The following is a 21,283-nucleotide window of genomic DNA, read 5'->3' as shown; positions in this document are numbered from 1 at the left end:
GAATCACCCACAGTCAACAGACTCAGGAACCTCCAGATCCCCAATGGTACCCTGGTTGGCCCATTTGAGGGAAGAGGCAGCTGAAAGACAGTGCCCACATCAGCTCCCAACAGCAAGGTGGTGGGCTGTCAGTGGCACATTTCCAGTTTCAAGATCTTACCTGCTTGTCCGCTCCCTCCTCCCCAGACGTTGCCCCAGGGTTGTCCTTTCAGCCACACACAAGAGAAGAAAGACTGAGAAACACACGAGCAGGCTCCAAGGCCGGGCATCCCAGCCTTTTCAGTCATTTCACCCTTCCAGTCCTTCCCGTTTCTCTGCTTAATGAGGCCAGAGGACTCGATAATTCCCAGGGGACCTCTCAGCTCTGCCGGCAGCATGTATTGGCTCTATAAGCATTCTCCTCCAGGAAGAAGTCACCATTTAAAATTCCAAGGGAGGGCAATGCTTAATAGGAGCGAGTGGACAGTGGAATCTGGGTCCCCCTCCCACACAGGCAGCGCTCTGGCAGGGACCCTCCATGGGGACTGACCTCTTCAGTGACGATCGAGACAGCACCTGTGCAGCCTGGTTCATGGCCCGGACCCAAGCATTCATGTCCTCCTGGGTGTCGGCACTGAAGTAGTATGTCCTCATGCCCGACTGCTCGGCCTGAGAGCTATTATAGATGAGAGCCCGCATCCCGGTGTGCACAGCCTGGAGACAGAAGACAGAGACTCAGGTCAGAGAGGTTAGTGTGCGTTTCACTTCCAGGAGCAAAAACCAAGAGATGCCCCAGCCCAGTTCTCCCCTCTTCCAGACAGAAAGCCCACGCACCACCCAGCTGATTTCCACAGGTGGAAAAAAGAGGCTGGGTTCCCCTTCCTTGACACAGGCCCAGCAACAGCTGTGTCTGCTCCCCACAGCAAAAGCCCTGCAGCTGTACCTGTTTCCTACTTATCTTACTCCCACTTATGGAAGGGCACACAGTCAATTCAAGGCTTATGTGAGAAAGAGATTTTTTTAATTTAAAAAAAAACAAAAAACAAAAAACATCTCATTCCAAATAAGCAGACTCTCAGGAATCCCTGTCTTGGTTCTTCAGAAGCACCTGATGACTGGAATTGATTCAAAACAGCTGCTCAATAGCAGATAGCGTGGTGCAGATATTTCCTGGGTTTCCTTGCTTGGCATGAAATGTGATATGTGCCCATCAAGGAAGCCGCTCTTCTCCTCCAAAGAGGTACTATGAAGTTTGACCAAGCGGTCTAACACCTGACTGAGGACCCTGGCATACCTACTATGTGTCAGGAAGCCTCAAGGTACTCTCATATGTTCTATAGGTACCAGGAATGACCCCTGAAAAGCAACTGGGATGGACCGTGAAGAGGTAACACTAGTTTTCCCCTTTGGGCTCTGATAAGCAGAGTCTTTTAAATTTGCAAGGAAAAGACTCATCAAATCCACAGGGTGAGATGATGCGGAAAGATAAAGATTTACGGAGTGCCTTCTGTGTATCTTCTGGGTACCTCCATGCCTATATCTCATTTTAATCCCAATAGCCTTGAAATGTAGGAACATTCAGAATCCCTTTTATAGATATGGCAAGTAAAGCTCTGAGAAGCGACTTTCCTAGATTTCCACGCCTAGTCACAGATTCTTCTTATCACAGCACTTATTACATGGCATTGTTTATTTTACACTCTTGTTTATCATCTCTCTGTTTCTTGCAGAATATAAACTTGATGAGAGCAGGGATTCTGTCTATTTTGGTATTACTATATCCCCAGGAACAGTGCCTGGCACACAGTAGGTGCCCAATAAATATTTTTTTGATTGACTGAAAAGCTGGAGCCAGGCTTCTAGACACTCACTTAGGAATGTCTATTCAGACATTCTAGACATGTCACCCAGGGTCTATCCAGAAATGAGTCTGATACAGCTCACTGATCTAATAACCTGGATCTACAATGACAGGCAGATACCATGCAAGGACCAGTCAAAGAAAGCAAAATGAGAGAAGTGGAAACATGTCTAGAAAATGACATGTTTCTGAAATCACCAGTGGTCATGGATGAAATCTCAGACACGATCTATAAGCATTCACTTCTCCTCTCACACTCCTAACAGCCATGTCCAAAAACGATGTTAAATACAAGTTTGCTTGTGACACCCACAGATCTGAGTCCATCCAGCCCAGTGCCAAGGGAGTGCAGGCAGACCTGGCTTGCAACTAAGGGTTCCCACAGTGGCCAGAGCAAACCTGATCTCCTTTCTTGCATGATAAGGACTCACCCACTGTTCTAGGAAGGATTCCTCCTTTCCAGCAAGGTGGAGACGTGGCAATTGGAAGAGAACAGGGGCTTATGCGTGTCTTACTGTGAACTGGCAGAAGTTCTTGGAAAAGCTCCCTTGGACAATGACCCATAAGATCTTTGACACCTGCTTCCCAGACTTTCTGCCCAGCCACAGGGGGTTCTGGGGCAGGCATCCACTTGAGTAAGTAAGTGGGATTCACTGAACCATCACTGACTTATGGAGGACTAACACAAAATACAAGTAAGCTGAACCAACCTTAACTTGGGAAGTATAAGGAGTGTCACTGACCACAACTCCTACTACAAATGACAGCTCCGTGTGATCTGTCTGAAGAATACGACCAGCCCCATCTGCCCTGGCAAAACTAGCTGATGGCTAGTTTCCCTGGAAAAAGCTCTGGATGGGTAATCAGCCATTTATAGGGCAGTGATACCAGAGCTGTGGATGTTTAAGTAAAAGTACCAAACCCGTCCAGAGGACTTAGGGAAGGCTTCCTGGAGAAGGTGTGCCTGAACAGACACCTAAAAGGCAAGGAAGAGTTCAGAAAGGGCATTCGAGGTTGTGACTGAAGCTCAAGCAAAGGCCTACGGGCAAGAAATGGAGGAAAGGCATATGAAGAAAGTGTGCTAAAACGTGGCTAGAGAGATAAGCCAGACCTTCTAAACCACAACTGGGCTCTATCCTGAAGGCAACGGGGAGCCACAGAAGAGTATATGGTGGGAGCATTCTTGAACAGACGTGTAACTGAGAAACAGTGTGGAGGACAGGCTGAAGGCTACAGAGGAGCTCGAGGGCTGAAGCAATGATGGCCAACACTCACTGAGTGCTCACTACGTGCAAGGCATCATTTCAGTGCCTAGTAAGTTAGTTACCGTGGGGTCGGGGGGTGATGGTAGAGTAGACAGAATAGCAACAGTGGTAAGGGAAAGATGGATTTCAGAGACAGAGAAAGCACAAAATTGAAAGGGGAAAGAAGAGCAGCTCTTTCCTGTTCTTTTCTTATCCCGTTAATCCCCAGGCTCATGCAGACAAAGGCAAGGACTGTGTCCTTTCACTGCTGTATCCCTAGCATCTATATCCTGCCAAGTAGAACAACAGAGCACAATAGAAGTTTGCTGAGTATACATAAGTATACTCAGTGTTTTATACATAAAACACCATGACTTTTGGCTGGCCTTCAGCCAGAATCGAAAGCAGAGAGTCTTAACCTTTTTTCTGGCATCTTTTTGACGACTTGGTGAATTCTACGAACTCTTCCTAGAAGGTGTTTTAGTGCACAAATAAGATAAAGGAAATACACTATATTAAAATATAGTTACCAAAATATTTTTAAATGTTGCAATATAGTGATACAGGTGCTTCCTTAATAATGTATCACATAACAAGTCTGGTAGCACATGTAATAATTATTGTAATTTCGAAGTGGTGAAGAGCATAAACAGTATTTCAAGATATCTGCAACAACTATAATGTGATATGAAAACATCTCTGGTTTCTATTGGTGATCAAAGGCATGGGTGCTGTCAATACCGACTGTTGTCTGCTTTCTCAAAGGAGATGTTATGCATTAAAATAGAAAAGACATGATTTACCCGTGGACACTAAGAGGTTTAAAAAAGAAGGATGCGATTTACCTACTGACACTCAGGTAAGGCGCCCTTAGTCTTGAGGGAAGGAGAACAGCTCAAAGGGAAGCAGTAAAGATGCTTTCCCTCACCGGCTGCGTGGGGATGGTTTTTGCCCCAGACCCTGGATCTGAGGGGCTAAGCTTGCTCAGAGGTGACCAGCAGGCCAAGGGAGGCTGTGCCTCCTGTAGGCACTCTGTGAGAAGATGCCCCAGATGAGCCAGCAGAGCACAAGGCCTGCTGATGGCGGGGAGGGGTGGGAGATGGGGGAAGAGTGGCACCTAAAGGCCACGGAGAGCCCTGCTGGCTCATCCCGCAGCCCCAGCGGAGCCTCAGGGCGCATCCAGCACAATGCCTAGGGCCTGCCAGGCTGGGAGCGCGGTTAGAGAAGACAGACAAGAGAGGACACATAACCCTCTAGGCTCTATCTGCCACTGCAGATACCCTGAACAGTCTCAGGCAAGGTGTCCTAGCAACAGTCAGAGAACTGCAGTTCTGGAACCTGAGAAATGGCATCAGAGGCAAGCATAAGGCCCAGGACATAAAACACTGCACACTCCTTGAAAGCCCATGAATGTGGACTCTGAACTGCCCCACGCCCACCCTCAGGTCCCTGAAAGAATGACACTGCGACCCAAAGGGAAGGGACCTCTTCCACACTCAGGAAACCAGTCCTCTCTGGAGAACCGGCTCAGCATCACCAGGGCGGCCCGGAGTAGCTTTTCTTTCCTCTCAGACCCTGAAGACCCCAATCAGCCCCCAAAATGGCCATGCCTTCTGTCTCCCAGACAAAATATTTAGGGAACACTCTTGGTGAAGTCTTTTTTCTTTTAAAAAGGAGAGAATGTGACAGCACATAAAAGATGTTTTCCTCGAACCTATTTTTCACACCTCCCAATGAAGTGTTAAGATGAAACATATATAGTTATTATAATCTGTTACTTTGAAGATATTCCAAATGCTGTCCCCACCACCACCAAATCATATAACAGTGTTATCCCAGTTGCTTGCCCAGTAGCAGTACTCAATCCTAGAAAGGAAGGTTTTCCAAGGAAGGTGTTCGGCTGCAAAAGACTAGTCTGAAAACCAGGGAACAAAACGTTCTCAGAGCCAACAGTGAGCAGGAGAGGCTCTGAACTATTTAATAGATCACTATTACTAATATAACAATAACCATTCATTGAAACCATCTCCTGCCTCCCACAATGGGTGCACAGATGACCAGAGTAAGATGTGGGAGAAAAGCAGAGAGGAAGAGAGAAAAATTGTCTTCCCTCCCTGTACTGCACATGAAAGAGCACAGAGCTCAGGGTGGAGGTCTGCCTCCATCGTCTTCCAGCTCTGGGGCTGTGGTAAGCTTCTTCAGCTCTCCGATCCTCATTCTCCTAATCTATAAAACGAAGCTAATCGTACTAACCCCCCAGGCTCCCCACAAGCATCAAGTGAGGTAATGTGAACAGCAGCAGTTCTCAGTCACAAAAGGTTTTACAGGAATAAGGTAATGCCACATCATGCAACATGAAGCAAAGGAGGATCCAGGATCTTCAACCCACAGCAACTCTGGAGTCACTGGGGATAGCGACAGTGGTTAAGAAAGTAGGAGCCCCTGTTTTGTTTTGTTTTTCTGAGACCCTGTCGCAGAAATATAGTAGTGACAAGAAAAGAGAGGTCTAAATACTTAAGGCTGAGGGACTCAAAAGCTCTGACACAAATGAAAGCACTTGTGATGGGATATTATTCTTGGTTAAAGAATTTATAACAAGGAGTCTGAGTGAACTCTGGGCGTTGGTGATGGACAGGGAGGCCTGGCGTGCTGTGATTCATGGGGTCGCAAAGAGTCGGACACGACTGAGCGACTGAACTGAACTGAACATGAGTCTGAAACATTCAACTTCTTAACTTCTTCCCCCTCCCACTCCCAACAAAAACAACTGCTTCAGTGAAGCCATTTCTGGGAACACAATGTATCTTAGGGGCTTTCCAGGTGGCGTAATGGTAAAGAAGCCGCCTACCAAAGCAGGAGACACGGGTTCAATCCCTAGGTCAGAAAGATCCCCTGGAGAGAAATGGCAACCTACTCCAGTATTCTTACCTGGAAAATCCCATGGACAGAGGAGCCTGGCAGGCTCCAGCCCATGGGCTAACAAATGAGTTGAACACGATTCAGCGACTAAACAACATTTCTTAGGACGGCACTGCTGCACTAAAATAGAGGGACAGTACCTTAAAGGAGTACTTGCGACTTATGCGATCCTCAGGGGCCACTGGTGAGATCACGTAGCTGGGCAGAGGGATGCTCCCAAGGACCACTTCTTCTCGGCTGTCTTTGAATGGAAGAACACATCAGGATAACCTCCTGTGGCACCCTCCTTAGGATGGTCCATCCCACAACCCTAGTTCAGTGCTTCTTCTCTCTCCCAGGATGACTGCAGTCGTGGAGCATCCATTCAGGTGCTCCGGGGACCACCGTGCTAGCGCTGGGACCACACAGGTGAGGCAGACGGCACCCTCTCCCTGAGGATGGGGGCACACACGTGAACACACTTGGTTCCACCTGCTAACTCCTGAAATACAGCACATATCACGCACTGTGGGGACACAGCCCAGAGCGGCACACAGCCTGGGGAAGGGAAGAAGGTTTCAGAAGGTGCTATTTAAAGTTCTGTGAAGGGTGGGGAAGGGATTCTGGGTGGTACACACCTCATGGGCAAAGTTAGAGCAGGTGGGAAATATCATACTTTCTACATCTATTCTCTTCCTCCCCCAAACCATCTTTGTTACCAGAGGTAACTTCCTAATGACAAGTTGGTCCCTCTGCTCTCTCACACAAGGTACTTGCTGACTGTTCACTGGATACAGAAGGAAACCTGACTTCCTCTGTCTAGACTCACAGCTCTGTTGCATTCTGGCCCTTAGCCGTCTCCTGAGCCTTATCTCCTAGTGTGTGCTCCATGCAAGACTCACTCTAGCCTTGAAGGCCTATCATTCCACCTTCAAGCTGTTTCTTCTGCGTGAATGCCCATCTTCCCCCAAACATGGGCAAAGCTCTACCCATCCTAAAAAGCTCAACTTATACCCTAGCTCTTCTAAGGACCCTGCCCAAGTTCTCCACGATGGAATTAACTTCTTGCTTCCCTTGCACTGCCTAAGCACTTTGGATGCCTTCCAAAGCACCTGTCACAGCCTAGTCTTGTCTTATAATGAGACTATCTCTTCCTCCATATTTTGAGCCTTACTTTCTTCTCACCTTTGCACAGCCCCTAACTCTACGTACTGGGGCTTCACAAATATTCATATGGCCAATTTTATTCACCAGCTGCCCACCCAGTAACAGGGGATAAATCCAGATAATAGGTTATAAAATACAATGCTTCACCTATACTTCTCTTCCCTCCAGATTGCATCAAAGGTGTGCCTATGCCCCAAGTGGGGCAGAAGCTGGAAAAAATCCAGAACTTGAGACCCTAAGTAGAAGGCAAACCAGATTCTATTATTTTTAACTTGACAAATGGCACTTCCAGGGCTGGGACTGATAAAAATGAAGTCACCAACCATCCACATATGTAAAAGTGAACACTTTGGCAGGTTAACAGGTTATTAATTAGCTCGGGCCACTGGTCCAAACACTGGATTTGAGAAGACCAACTTTTGTATCACCTCACCACCACCTCAGGCACAAAGAGCCCTTGGTGGCCTGAACCTCAGCTCACCTTTATAGTAAAACAAGCAATAATCAGCAAGCACAAACCACCTCCTTTTCCACAGCCTCATCCCGGAACTGTCCTGAAAAGCAAAGAAAACTAATCAGGGCAATATCTGAGCATACTGCTCCCCCTCCTTAGTTATGTACAACCTCATTCTGGAACCAAGATTTGCTCATATTCACGCTTTCTTTCCATAAATTAATAAATTTTGATTGCATAGCCTTTCTTTGAATAGGACATTAAAATTTAAATCCAGTGACGGTTTATCCCCAGGAAGTTCTGTTTCCTGTAAACAGTCTAATATATCATAAGCACCCTACTTTTAGAAAGGAAGACAAGAATTCAAAAACAGTTCTTTCAGTAAGAAAGAAATCAGCTTTTAACAAATATTTATTCATTCATTCATTCAATATGCTATAAAATATCTTCATTTGTACCGATTAGAAAATTGATTTAGCAGAGCACAGGGAACTCTACTCAGTACTCTGTAATGGCCTATATGGGAAAAGAATCCAAAACAAAAGAGTGGAGGTATGTATATGCATAACTGATTCACTTTGCTGTACACCCGAAACTAACACAACTTTATAAATCAACTGTACTCCAATAAAGATCAAAGAAAGAAAGAAAATTGATTTATATAGTATGCAACAAAGAATTTAAGTTAGCTTATTAATCAGTGAGGCAAAATTCTCATTTGACTAAGTCATCTACCGTAAGGGACTGGTTATGCTGTTTTCCTTCTGTTCAACAGAAAAAGACCTGGATTTTCTTGAACTAAACTGTCTCGTAACAAGACTCTGTCTCTACTCATCTAAAATGTAAATCATTACATTTATTTAAAAAAAAATTTTTAGGTGACTATGAAAAATTTTTTAATATGGCTAAGGTAGGAAAATAGTAGTTTTAGGGTCACTTTTCTCCCAAACCTAGGAAAATTCCAGAGCCATTTTTAGCTATTTAAATTGTCTTCCTTCTGCAAAACTTTTTGACAGGCTTAAATTTTAAAAAATTTTTATCCAATCCTCCATTTACTTAAGTGTTAAAAACTTGCTAACTGTATTTCTGTATTTCTTGGTTTTATCTTCTGCATTAACTAGGTGACCTCTAAAGTCTTGGCATATGATATTTTCTTTGTTTGAAAAGCTCTTCTCCACCTTTATATGTCTGCTTCAAATGTCACTTCCTCTGGGAAGCCTTTCAGGACTCCCACAAGCACAGCGACACTTTCTCTACTGGGTATCCACAGCATCTACACAGACCTCACAGCTACAGCCCAGCCCAGGGGCCCAGGGGCGTGGGCAAGGGGGTGTCTGCTGGGGATAAGGATTATCTATAACCCCTTCCATCTCACCCCACATGTCAAAGGAGCCTTTTGTTTAACAGGGACAGGGATGCAAATGGAAAAAGTCAGAGGGTGACCCAGGTAAGAAAACAAAATGAGAACAGAGCTGTGAGGGAAGAGGGTCTCATTAAAAGAGGATGGTGCCCAGGGGAGTATCAGTCAAGAGAGGCTGGGGAGCTGCGGGAGCTGCCGTGGGGAACAGAACTGGGGGAGAGGGATTTCAAGGGGACATTTAGGGATTTCTTCTGTGTGTTGTACAAGTTAACGCCCATCTCTGTCTTCCCATAAAGCCTTGAGTAAAAACATACATCACTGCTCTCAGAATTTGTGTTTATCTGGATAATATGCTATGCGGGAGTCCGTGCTAGGTGATGACATGACACGTGAGAGGTGTCCCCTGCAGACTATGACAGGAAGTCCTCAAGTGCAGGAACCACACGTTACTCATCCCTTTGTCGTTGCAGTGAGAACACTTGGAATACGGCAGGCATTTGGTGGGTGAGTGGGGGAATGGATGGATGGATGGATGGATGGATGGATGGCAAGAAGAGAAGGAAGAAGACAGAAGGAACATGTTCTCTGACCCTAGGACCTCACAGCCTATTCACGGCCAGAGGACCAGAGGCAGGATAACTGGTGGTAAAGACAGAGATGAAGGATGGACTGTCGGGGGACACAGAGCTGACAGGGTTTCCAGACTGAACAGGTGTGGGAGCAGGAGAAGCTGGTGGTGGTGCTGAGGTTCCTAAACCACGTGTCTGGGAGGATGGCACCACCATGACCCAGGAAAAGCAGGCTAGGGGAAAAAGACAGGTAGGGGCTGAGGAGACAGTGAGTTGAGTTTGGCTGATTTGAAATCTGAGATGCTAGGAAGCCAGATATGTGTGCTAGACAGGAGAAAAGGAAAACATGGGGCTTTTCAGGCGAATGATAACAGAGGCTCTTTAACATCAGGAGGGCAAGTGCTGGCAGAGGGTTATGACAACAGAGCTGGATGCAGGCTGACCCACCCACACTCGGGTCCGAGCCCCAGGACAGGCAGTAGTACCAAGAACCAAAGCGGTTAAGTGGGTTTGGGAAAGGAAACTGCAGCCATTGAGTCGACGGTTCACTTGCAAACAGGAAGAGCCCATCACTTAGCATGATTGGTAGGTAGAATCTACTGGCCTCGGACAGACTCAGGAACAAAAACCTTACTACGAGCCCCTTCCCAGCTCCCGGGGGTCAGGGGAAGGAAGGGACTCAGCAGGAACTACCTCCCTGTAACCCTCCCTCCTCAGTCTCCTCACCTGCTTGTGTAGCCAGCCCCTCACCACCACTGGAACGTTGGGGTTCCTCCGAATGGCCTGGTCCCTCTTTCCAAAGCTGTGGACTTTATTGCTGGACTTAATGATCTAGGAAAGAGCAGACTTAGTCTCTAGCAGCTGGGATGACTTGGGGAAGCCCCCAAAAGCAAATGCATGATAGAAAAGCTACAGGCTCCCTGTGCCTTCATCTGCACATCACCGTCCTCTGATTAAAAGAACAGTGAGATGACCATGAATGGGTGGGCGCATGGCCATAGCATCCTAATTAAAAGGGGAGTCCAAGAGCTAGCAAGGTTCCTGTCTGGGTCACGGAGAAAACAAATGTAAAGGGATTTTTCAGTCGACTTTTACCAGCAGCTGCTGGCCCCAGCATGTCCTGTGGCTTTCTGAAGCAATGCTACTTTTTGGTGACAGTATTTACAAATTTCCAGATATTTACCCCCCCTTTCTGGTGCTCTCCCCTTCTCCACGATGCTGGTTCTCTTCCCTGCTCCTCAGTCAGTGCCTCCACAGCTTGGGCACAGACACTTTTGGAACCTTTGTCCCAAATTTTACCATGCGGTCTCCAAGACACATGTGAACAGAGGTGTGGCCTTCCCAAGACACGCCAGGAAAATGAAGAATACAGCCAAGGCCCTAGCTGTCAGTCCTGGTTCTGTCAGCAATCACCTGTTTTCTTGGACATGTGACATAACCCCAACTAGCCTCGATTTCCCAATCTCTCATTTGGGGAGATCTCTTATTATGTGTCTCCTTCACAAAACTATGGTGGAACTGCTGTATTTACAATGGATAACCAACAAGGACCTGTTGTCTAGCACATGGAACTCTGCTCAATGTTATGTGGCACCCTGGATGGGAGTGGGGTTTGGGGGAGAATGGATACATGCATATGTATGGCTGAGTCCCTTCACTGTTCATCTGAAACCATCACAACACTATAATCAGCTAAACCCCAATACAAAAGAGAGTTAAAAAAACAAAAAAACACTATGGTGAAGGTCAAATGCGTTTCTGGCTACAAAGGGACTTGGCAAAATACAGAAGAGGGGAAGGCAAGGGCGAGTGGCCCAGAGCTCACCTTGGGGCCAGGCTTGGCCTCCACGGTGGAAGTGGTCCCCGCCGTGGACGTTTCACTGACCATGCTGGACGGCCTTTGGTTTCTCTCTTGCTTCGACATATGTGGATTTGGCCTGTGGAGAGACAGAAGAGAATCCAGTGAATAAATAGCCAGGCTGCGATGGGAAGTGGAGTCTGAGGTTTAGTTCCAGTTCAGTTCAGTTCAGTTGCTCAGTCGTGTCTGACTCTTTGCGACCCCATGAATCGCCAGGCCTCCCTGTCCATTACCAACTCCCAGAGTTCACTCAGACTCACGTCCATCGAGTCAGTGATGCCATCCAGCCATCTCATCCTCTGTCATCCCCTTCTCCTCCTGCCCCCAATCCCTCCCAGCATCAGAGTAGTTCAGGTTAGAACTGGTTAATGGACCTTAAACAACCCAGAACAGATCTTCTGGATACCACTTAACTCCAGCCTGCAGTCAGAGGGTCACGATGTCCAGCCTACACATGCGCTTCAGGGAATCAAGAGCATGGACAGGTGGGCAGGCTCCACAGCCTGACACCCCAAGTGGCCAAGTCACTGCTGCCTGCAGTCCCAAGGCCCCCTCATTTATCCTCTTACTTGGGTGACTGTGTGCCCCATCAGATGGGCACACACGGTTACACCACTACTCTTCACGGCAAGAGCAATCCACACTCCTTACACACATACACACACCTCCATTTCCCTGGCTCCCAAAAAGAGCCGCTTATAATTAGTAACAAGAAATCACTCGCACACACACCCACACCCCCAGATACACAGAGAGAATCGCTTACATAAATGCCAGTGGGGCTTGCCTCCCAAAATAGACTACTCAACAAAGAGTCCTATTCTAGGAACACTCCATTAGCCCCAAAATAGAGCCACTGGAGATATTAACCCCTTGTGCCATGTCTGGAGAGGAGGAAGAAATGAGGCACGCCTGGGTCCCCAGTGAGGATGCCCTTGATGTGTCCCCATCAGCATCCAGCGACATCATGCTTCCCACCAAGAGGGCCAGTTACGCTTCCCACTTGCCCTGGGAAGACTGGTACCCTGGGAACATCACGTATAACGCATAAGAGATATCGTAGAGAACCCTCCTCACCTGCCTCTACAGAGCCCCAGCATTTGCCAGACTCTTTCAAAGCAGCAGCAGCAGCAGAAAATGATCCCACACAATCCAGTCCCTATCCTTGAGCAGCTCAATGCTTGATTCCCAGACCCTGCTGACTCCAGGATCTGTAAGCCTTCCTCAAAGTGTAAGTGCCAGCAGTCTTTGGCTGGGTGCCTGCTGCTCCGACGGGTGACAGGATCCAGACAGCTGCAGTAAACTGAGGCCTTTTGCCAGAGAAGTGGAGAAACTGATTTGGAGGCCTGGGCCAGGGCCCTGAAGAGATGGAGCTGGAGGATCCAGGCAAGACACAGCCGAAGAAGACGCGTTCTGGATGTCCGTTCACCAGGCTCACTTTTACAGAGGTGCCAGGAGGGAAAATCCCAGTTTCCACTTTGGAGCTACACTGCTTCCTTCAAAACCACTGTTACTCAAAGCACAGTGATCCTTCCCACACCCCAAGACAGAGCCCCGACACCCTGCACCATCAGCAAGTCCTTCGCAGAAACAGCCGTGACCACCGTGCTTGCTGAGCTGTCCTAGCAGCAGGACCACCGTGGCGGGCATCAGCTTTCCAAGGGGCTGGGCCAGGCTGGATGCTTGGCAGCTAGAGGTGTGAGTCCCACCAGGCAGAAAGATCACTGGCTCCTTATCAGCTCAGGCACTCACTCCGGATTCCCCGCCCCCAGCCTCCGTCCCAGCCAGACTTCTGTCACTGCTCCCCACTCAGAGAATGTCGCCACACTTACAGCCCGCACACTGCTGGCAGAAGCTGTGTGCAGCAGAGAGATAACAGCCAACCGGGGGTGGGAAGGGGCTCTGAGAGGCTGCCTTGTCCAGCCCCTGCCTCCAGGCAGAACTATGCCCGAGACGTCTTCCTGGAACCTGGTCTTGCCTGACTTTTCAAATTCCCAGAGGTTGAGACAAGGAAAGCAAAGAGTTCTTGGCTCATCTCAGTTATGGCAGCTACATCTCTAAGCCCAAATTCAGGACACACAGTCCAACAATAAAAAAAGTTTGTCTGGGATTTTATCAAGTTTAATTGTCTCCCATTTAAGACACTGATATGAGGGTTATTACAGAATACTTGAGAAATACAAGAAAAAAGTTAGAAGCAAAGATAACTGTAACCATAATCCTGTTATCCAAAGGAAAATCATTTTAATACTTGATATATTTACTTTCTTTCCTTTGCCTTTTTTTTTTTTTGCCACACCACACTGCACAATCTCAGTTCCCTAGACAGGGACTGAACCTGGACCACAGCAGTGAAAGCCCAGAATCCTAAACCAAAAGGACACTAGGAATCTCCCTGGTATATTTACTTTCATTTTTGTGTGTTTTTAGATAATTGTGTATCTTAAGTCACTTGTGTCCAGCTCTTTGCGACCCTATGGACTGTAGCCCGCCAGGCTCCTCTGTCCATGGGATTCTCCAGGTAAGAGTGCTGGAGTAGGTTGCCATGCCCTCCTCCAGGGGATCTTCCTGACCCAGGGATGGAACCCATGTCTCTTACGTCTCTTGCAATGGCAGGTGGATTCTTTACCACTAGAGCCACCTGGGAAGCCCAGATAACTGTGATCACATAGCTTTACAATCTTCCATGTTGATTTTTAAAACTTGTTGTAATCTAAACATTTTTTCCTTTCTTTTAAACTCATTCATGTCATTTTAAATGACAGCATCACATTCCATCAACTAGATATGCCGCTGCTCCTCAGTGGGGCAAAGAACAGATCATCTGGGTTTGTGACGGCCCAGGAAATCCAGGACAGGTAGCCACCTCTGCCATTTCTGCACCTTACAATCTCGAGCTCTAACTGTAGTCATCTTTCTGTATTCTAACCCCCATGTCACCTCCCACACTAGCTTCTGGGATGCTGGCTGGCCAGGGAGCTCTCCAGCCAAAAGTGCAAGAAGAAAGAGGACTTCCCTGCAGCCTTAGGTCAGTTTGGAAAGAAGGTATGACCACCACCTGGAAAGCCAGGTATGAATAGATTTCAGGTGGAAAAGGACCGGTTGTAGCCCCAACACTGAACATCAGTGAGGACACTGAGGGGTAAGTGGGCAGGGAGAAACATATGAAGAAAACCCTGTACTCCATGACTATAGAGACCTCTGCTCAGCAACATCCAAAGAAAGCAGCTTATTAGGAGACAGGACTAAAGGCCAAACTAAATCCTCCCCAGGGAGGGGACTGTGTTGTCTCTATAAACAGGGAACATGTCTTCACAGGACTCCCCACTCACACACAAGAGTCAACCATTACCTGGCAGTTCCTGACCTGGCTCTTTGAAAGAACAAAGCACACACAGCTACCCACTTGGCCAAGTGACCAGACCTGCATTCAGGGGATGTTCCTCTGAATCTCTTCAGAGTGTGCAACGGTGTCTTAGATCCTCTGTCTGTGTGTGCGTGTGCTAAGTCACTTCAGTCGTGTCTGACTCTTTGCGACCTATAGACTGTAGCCCTCCAGGCTCCTCTATCCATGGGATTCTCCAGGCCAGAATACTGGAGTGGGTTGCCATGCCTTTCTCCAGGGGATCTTCCCAACCCAGGGATCGAATCCACGTCTCTTGTGTCTCTGGCATCAGCAGGTGGGCTTTATACCACTAGCGCCATCTGAGAAGCCCCTTAGATCCTCCAAGGCTGACTAGACTTGTGACTTTCAGAAATCACTAGATGTGATCTGGAATTTCAACTAGTAAAAAAAACCAAACAGTGGTCATGCTTGAGACACTACTTGATATTCAAAAATGAGGATATGAAAAAAGACTCAAAAACATTTTTCTTGCATGCCTGAAAAGCTGGCTCTGATGGAAACTTCTAGAAATCTTTTACCACAGTAGTCTGAGCAGCGGGAACATCAGTGGTGCATGTGTGTAACCCATGCACACTCACTTGGATGTGGGCATTCTGGTTCACCTGCTTCAGCCAGTCACGTCTTACAGGCAAGTTCCCCACATAAAAGTCTGACAGGGCAGACACTAACCTCTCCTCATGTCCTCTGACTGAGTTATACTCCTGACAGGTTTCACTCAAGCAGGGCCCCCTCCCCCAGAGAAGAGCCCGTGCCCATGAGCAGAGCATCCGTGAAGGTGGTTCGGTTCCCAGGAGCTTGCCCTGAGGCACATGAGTCACAAGGATCCAGGAGAGGAGACAAAAAAAAAAAAAAACCCTGCACACGCTATGGGAAGGCAGACTCCTAGCGTTATTAAATCAAATCTATTAACTTAAAAGCCTGTTTGCCAGGTTTCCGTGCCATCCTGATTCCCAAAGTGCAGTGGGATGCTCTGAACAAAGACTTTTCTTTCCTTGACTTGGACTACATGAATGCTGATTATTTTGCTGGAGGGGTGAGGACTGAAGTTCAAAACAGTGAGCTAGAGTTTTAACTGAACTGCCTCTTCTCTGCAAAGAACAAAAGAAGACAGAACCAGACAGAAATCAGTCTGGAGAAGCCCAGGAGGAAAGTGACTTCATTCGACTCTGAACTTTCTCAGCGATGCGTCAGGTGAACCTGGGCAGGAAATCATTTTCTCTGTCCCTCCATTTACCCACCTACGAAAGGAGCTGCTTCTGCCTCCTACATTCCCAGGAGCAAATGCGTATAACATTGACAGATGCAGTTAAAAAAAAAAAAAAAGAAGTTATAAATTCAGAAGTCATTTTTTTCATTTGGGTCTGAATTTAGGTGAGTTTGGTCAATGGGCTCCTCAGCTGTCTCTCAGTCAACATCATGAACTGGAGCAGATCACAGCAAGACCCCATCGCTGTTGTAATAGGTAGGCTGCCAGGCCAAGTATCACCAACCCGTAAGGACAGGTACACAAAGTCAAGCAAGCTGAGGACCTGGCTATACCTGCCCAGCACCTGCTGTGTCAGGCCCTTTGCTGGCATTATCTCACTTCCCTCTGCAAAGCCAGTTTACCTTCTCCATTTTATCAAAGAGGAAACTGAGGCTCGGAGAGATTAATGACCAGCTCAAGAGAGCAGCTGGATTCCAAAACCTGGACTCTGTCACAGAGATACCAACCCATGGCAAGTCCCAAGGTCTGGCAGAAATAGGCCTCTGCTCTTCTCAGCCCCAAGACCAATCCCCAATCCAAGAAGATCCTGGGATGGTGGAAAGACCATGAGCCCAGAATAACAGGATCTCAACCACTCTCTGCAGCTTACTGACTCCCTCCATGAGTCACACTGCTACTCTGGGCCTCAGTTTCCATTTCTGCAAAATGAGAAGAGAATTCTCATCTCAGAAGATGGGCCTGTGGACAGAAATGATGCTTTGAAAACCATGAAGCATTACACTCAATGAAAAGCACTGTTTGTGACTATTATCATGGAGATTCCAGAACATAAACCTCAGGTACACTTTATTATTTCCAAGGCACTATCTCTTCAGAAAGCTCAAGGTACCAAACAATTAACTTCTCAACAGGAATCATTTCCTACAAACAGACTTTTAAACACCTTATCTGGGGCTTCTCTACTGTGTAATAACCCTGTGACTAGGAGGTTGGCCTCCCATTCTTTGCCCAGAAGAAAGATAATATCAAGAGTCTTCAAGCCTATGATAGGAGGTTAGGAAACTATGGGGAATCAGGAATCTCTTACTAGGAAGACATCATTAGATGACATCTGTGCCCCATTAGTTCCTAGAGAAACCGGCAACCCAATTCATGCTTTATCTGCAAGGATTCTACACGGAGAACTCAGCTAAAATTACTGGGTGCATGAGAAGAGGCACATTCACAACCAACCAGCACAACCAGCATTTTTCATGGCACTCACACCCACCACCTAAGGGGTTTGGGAAAAGCAACACAGAATGAAAAGCAGGAATAAAACAAAGCTCTTGTCCGAAACAGGCGGACACCTCCACACTCCCTCTTCCAAGAAAAAGAGACACTCAGACAGACTGCCAAGGCTCCCTGTACACTCCCAACACCCTGGGGGAGGCTGTCTGACAGGGGTTTTCATTCAGCAACTGTGGCCTCATTACTCAACTAAGGCTTTCTGCATTCCTTCCCCTTCCTCCCCAGCTCCTCTCTGGAACACAAGCTCTAGTTCCTCTCCCTACTCCGCATCACTCTGGGAGCCAGAAACCAGCCCAAATAGCACCCCTCACCTGGCACAGAAACAACCCAGTGAGCCTCGAAGGCTGCTCTCTCCTGCCTCCAAGCCCAGAGTCCCACTCTGCCATGTGAGCCTGGTTCAGTCTTCCGCTGTTCAGGCTCCACGTCTCTGTCTACGAGAGAGAACCAGACTTTGACCTCTGTCTGCCATTTCACAGATGCTACGATTCTAACCCCAGCCTTTGGCAAGCCCTCTTCTGGAGTATCTCCTCCTCCTGCATTACCAGGCAGTCATTAGAAAATAGCCTTTTCTGATGGAGATCTGGGTACTTCCAAGACTAGGAGGAGGTAAAAGAAGAGGACAAGGAGAGAAGTCACAGAAGACAAAAATCACTGTGCAGGCAGCAGTTTCCCTTCCACACTCAGCGAAGCCACCACCGCAGCATCTCCCTCAGCACAGAAAGCCAGAGACGTGGTTGCCGTGTGGCAACCACCGAATATCCGGTGCCAGTGCCCTCCAAAACAGCAGCATCAAGAGCCAAGCCAACACTCAGATGCCCGAATGATTAAGGACACCATCATCACCTCTCCCCTTACCTGTGATTGTCACCAACACCGTCTCCTAGACCAGGAAGGAAAACTGAACAGTCAAGTTTCTGCTTCTGGCTTGCCAGGTGTTCCCATTTTTCCTCATTTTTCTGCTGCCATGGCAACCAAATGCAACAGGCAAAGCTAGTCCAAGACTGCCTGTCTGGAAAGACAAGGTGCTGGCTGTATCAGCTGCAGACAGCAACACATCAGCCTCGCAGCCCAGGGCTCAGCAGATGAGCGATAGGACAGACTCCTTGTTCGAGCTCAGAGTTGTAGGATGCCCTCTCTACCATCCTGGGCTCTCAATCTCTCACTGCAAGCTTTCACCAACTTGAAAATGCAGAAGAACGAGAAACAGCCATCTCTGGCACCACGAGATACCCCACCCCTAGGCATAATCAGCAAATGCCTTGGATAGTCTTGCCCTGCCACCTGCAAAATGAACCCCCAAAGAGGTCAAAGGTCAGGAAGAGAAGATGTACCTTCAGCGAGACAGTATCTTTTAAAGTCATATCCTCCAAACACCACTCATGAAATTCTAGGCAATTCCAACTGTTATTTTTTTCCAACATAGTCCAAGGAGAAAATGAAGGGCTGCTCAAATCCCAGCGGAAGGACCAAGCTAAACTTACTCAGATGCCCAGAATGACAGGCCAGGCAAGGGTCCTCTTCCTAGGTTAAGAAACTCCGAGGCGATCTTAGGGGCCTTACAGCTGGCTTCTGAGCACGACAGCAGGCTTCCGAACTTCCAGAATGCATACTCGCTCAAGCAGGCCCCACCTCAATATCAAATGCTTGACAAAGCCTGGGATCAGTGTATACAGCCTGCTGTCAGTCAGCTGCCGACGTCACGGCTCCGGAATGCTTCTCTCCTCTTCCCCAAGAGCTGCAGAGGCGTCTGTCAGTGGCTTCCTGGGCTTCCCAGCACCAAAGAGAGAATACTCCTGTGCACAGTGCCAGCCACCAAAACCACAGCTGGGAGTTCTCTGCACCCAGGCTTCTGCCATAGTGTATGAGAGCCCTCAGGTGTGGCCCTCTAAGCCACACACTCCCAAGTCAAGAAAATCACCGAAACTCAGGAAAGAGGCCTTCAGAGGAGACCAATCGATCCAGTCATTGGAAATGAGCCCTGTAAACAGGCTTGAGAATGCTTTCTGGAGAAGAGACTTTGAAGGGAAGCTGGTGCCTTTCAAGCAAGCATGAAGCTATTAGATCAAATTTCATTACTGCAAATACAATTAAAATTAAAACCTCTAAGTAGCAGTAGCCTACTTAGCCAGCACATTAATGCCTAAGCACAGCCAAGGAAGGGGAATGTCTCTCGAAGACCACTGAAATGAGAGGCAGTATGTATGGTAGTCAGAGGCATAGCATCTGGGGCTAGACTACCTGGATTCAAATCCTAACTCTGCCACTTATTAACTGTGCAACTTCTGGCAAGACTCTTAACCTCTCTGTGCCTCAGTATCCATGATAATGATGGTATTTTCCTCAAAGGACTGTTGTGGAAATAAATACATGGAAAGCACCTAGAAAAGTGCCTGATAATAAATCAAAAGGGCTCTAGGCATTATCTATAAAAAGAATAGTAATATTATTAATAGAAAAAGTCAACTCTTATCCTAAGAAGCAGATGACTTCATTTAGTGTTAAAAAAGAGATTCCAGATCTTGAAACAAGAGATAGAAAATCATCTCCCTTGAAAATTATGGACTAAGAGAAAATTTGCCTGCCTTTAACTTTTACTCATTGATACAATGCTTGCCTTCGGCAGCCACACAATAGGCATACCCCACTTCCACCTGCCAGCCCTTCTTGAAGACTTCAAGTATATCCTCCTTCATCTTCCCTACAGACTAAACATAGGACAGGGTTTCCAGACCCCTTACCATAATGGTCCCTCTCCTCAGGGGAATCTCAGTTGCTCAACATCCCTCTTGATATTTAGTACCCAAATCAAAGTGTTTGGGGCTTAGCATATCCTTGGGGCTCCATAAACTTGGAATGAATTAATTAAGTAGTCCACAAATATCATGATAAACGAGAACTACTCTCCCCCTTTCTCTACACACTATACTTTTATTAATACAGCCTGGGCTTATATTAGCTCTTCCAAGAGATATTCCCTATTGGCTTGGGTGTGCAGAAGTCTCCCTTGGGGTCGCTGCAGGACCTGTTGACTGATACCCACGTGCCTTGAGGGTTCTGACAAAGAACTAGGTAGCATAATAGAAAAGGTAAAATGAGAAAATGCTCTAGTCATGTAACAAAAGAAGCTCGTCAGCGCCAATCTCAAAAAGTCCTGCTTGTCTTAATAAATCTGCTCTGTGGATTATTAAGTGTAGTCATTAGTGCTGACCAACAAGTATTTCTGATTCTATTCCCAGATGCCTGGTAGAAAAGCACTTCCTGCCCCTTTGGCGTGAGGAGTGATCACGTGACTTGTAGCCAATGAAATGTAAGTGAACTTTGGCGTGAGGCGTGGTCACATGACTTTTTGTAGCCAATGAAATGTGAGTGGATGTGCCGGGGTGCAGTTCACCAAGTTTCCTTTTGCTTGCGTTTGGCAATCATGGGAGCACAGGGATGCAGGCCCTTCAGTAAAGGTGACAGAGCTGAACCCCTCAGGTGGCCTGTGATGAACATCGAGTGAAAGTGAGAAATAAAGTTGTTGTTGTTACCACGGCAGAGCCTAGGCCATCCTGACTGATTCTGTATTACTGACACGGAAACTAGAACACTCAGAGTTCACGTCCTCGGGATCTGCCAGATCATAGCTTTCATTTTCTTTCTCTTCTCCAAGTTTCTAATCTGTAAAATGGAAAAACAGTCTTTTGGTGGGCATGTGCCTGGTACACCGAACAGCTCAGGGAAGCCCCACCTGCCAGCGGCCGGGAAGACGGGTTATCTGTCTCATCAGGAATGCTTTAAAGGAAGTCTCCACGGAGAATTTTTTCTTCCTACAGGAGAGAGGATCCCAAGATTACCTGACTAAATCCAAGATTACCTGACTAAGATTGCCACCGTAGCCCAAAGAATGATGGGTTATCTGAAGGAGACTTAGGATGAACAGAAGAATCTGGGAGTGATTTAGGGGAGATGGGAACAGCAAGTTAATCTAAGTCAGTGGTTCTCAAGCAT

General features: G+C 47.3%; 1 protein-coding gene across 7 annotated transcripts in view; it reads right to left on the bottom strand.

Annotated features, from left to right (window-relative positions):
* Window positions 1-21,283, bottom strand: part of PLEKHA7 (pleckstrin homology domain containing A7) — a 234,543-nt gene that overhangs the window by 75,213 nt on the left and 138,047 nt on the right. For 6 of the 7 annotated variants that reach the window (XM_015100990.4, XM_015100992.4, XM_042232719.2 and 3 more), the window contains 5 exons: window positions 11,358-11,469; window positions 10,259-10,363; window positions 7,631-7,703; window positions 6,144-6,244; window positions 530-693 (listed from right to left, as the gene is read on the bottom strand). In XM_015100990.4, coding sequence (XP_014956476.3) covers window positions 530-693; window positions 6,144-6,244; window positions 7,631-7,703; window positions 10,259-10,363; window positions 11,358-11,469 — 555 coding nt within the window. Of the gene's footprint in view, window positions 1-529; window positions 694-6,143; window positions 6,245-7,630; window positions 7,704-10,258; window positions 10,364-11,357; window positions 11,470-12,467; window positions 13,098-21,283 lie in introns of those variants that run through there. The other variant, XM_042232720.2, reaches the window with a different exon arrangement.

This window comes from Ovis aries, chromosome 15 (assembly GCF_016772045.2).
Source record: "Ovis aries strain OAR_USU_Benz2616 breed Rambouillet chromosome 15, ARS-UI_Ramb_v3.0, whole genome shotgun sequence".
Lineage (NCBI taxonomy): Eukaryota > Metazoa > Chordata > Mammalia > Artiodactyla > Bovidae > Ovis > Ovis aries.
This window is presented reverse-complemented; position numbering and strand designations above follow the sequence as displayed.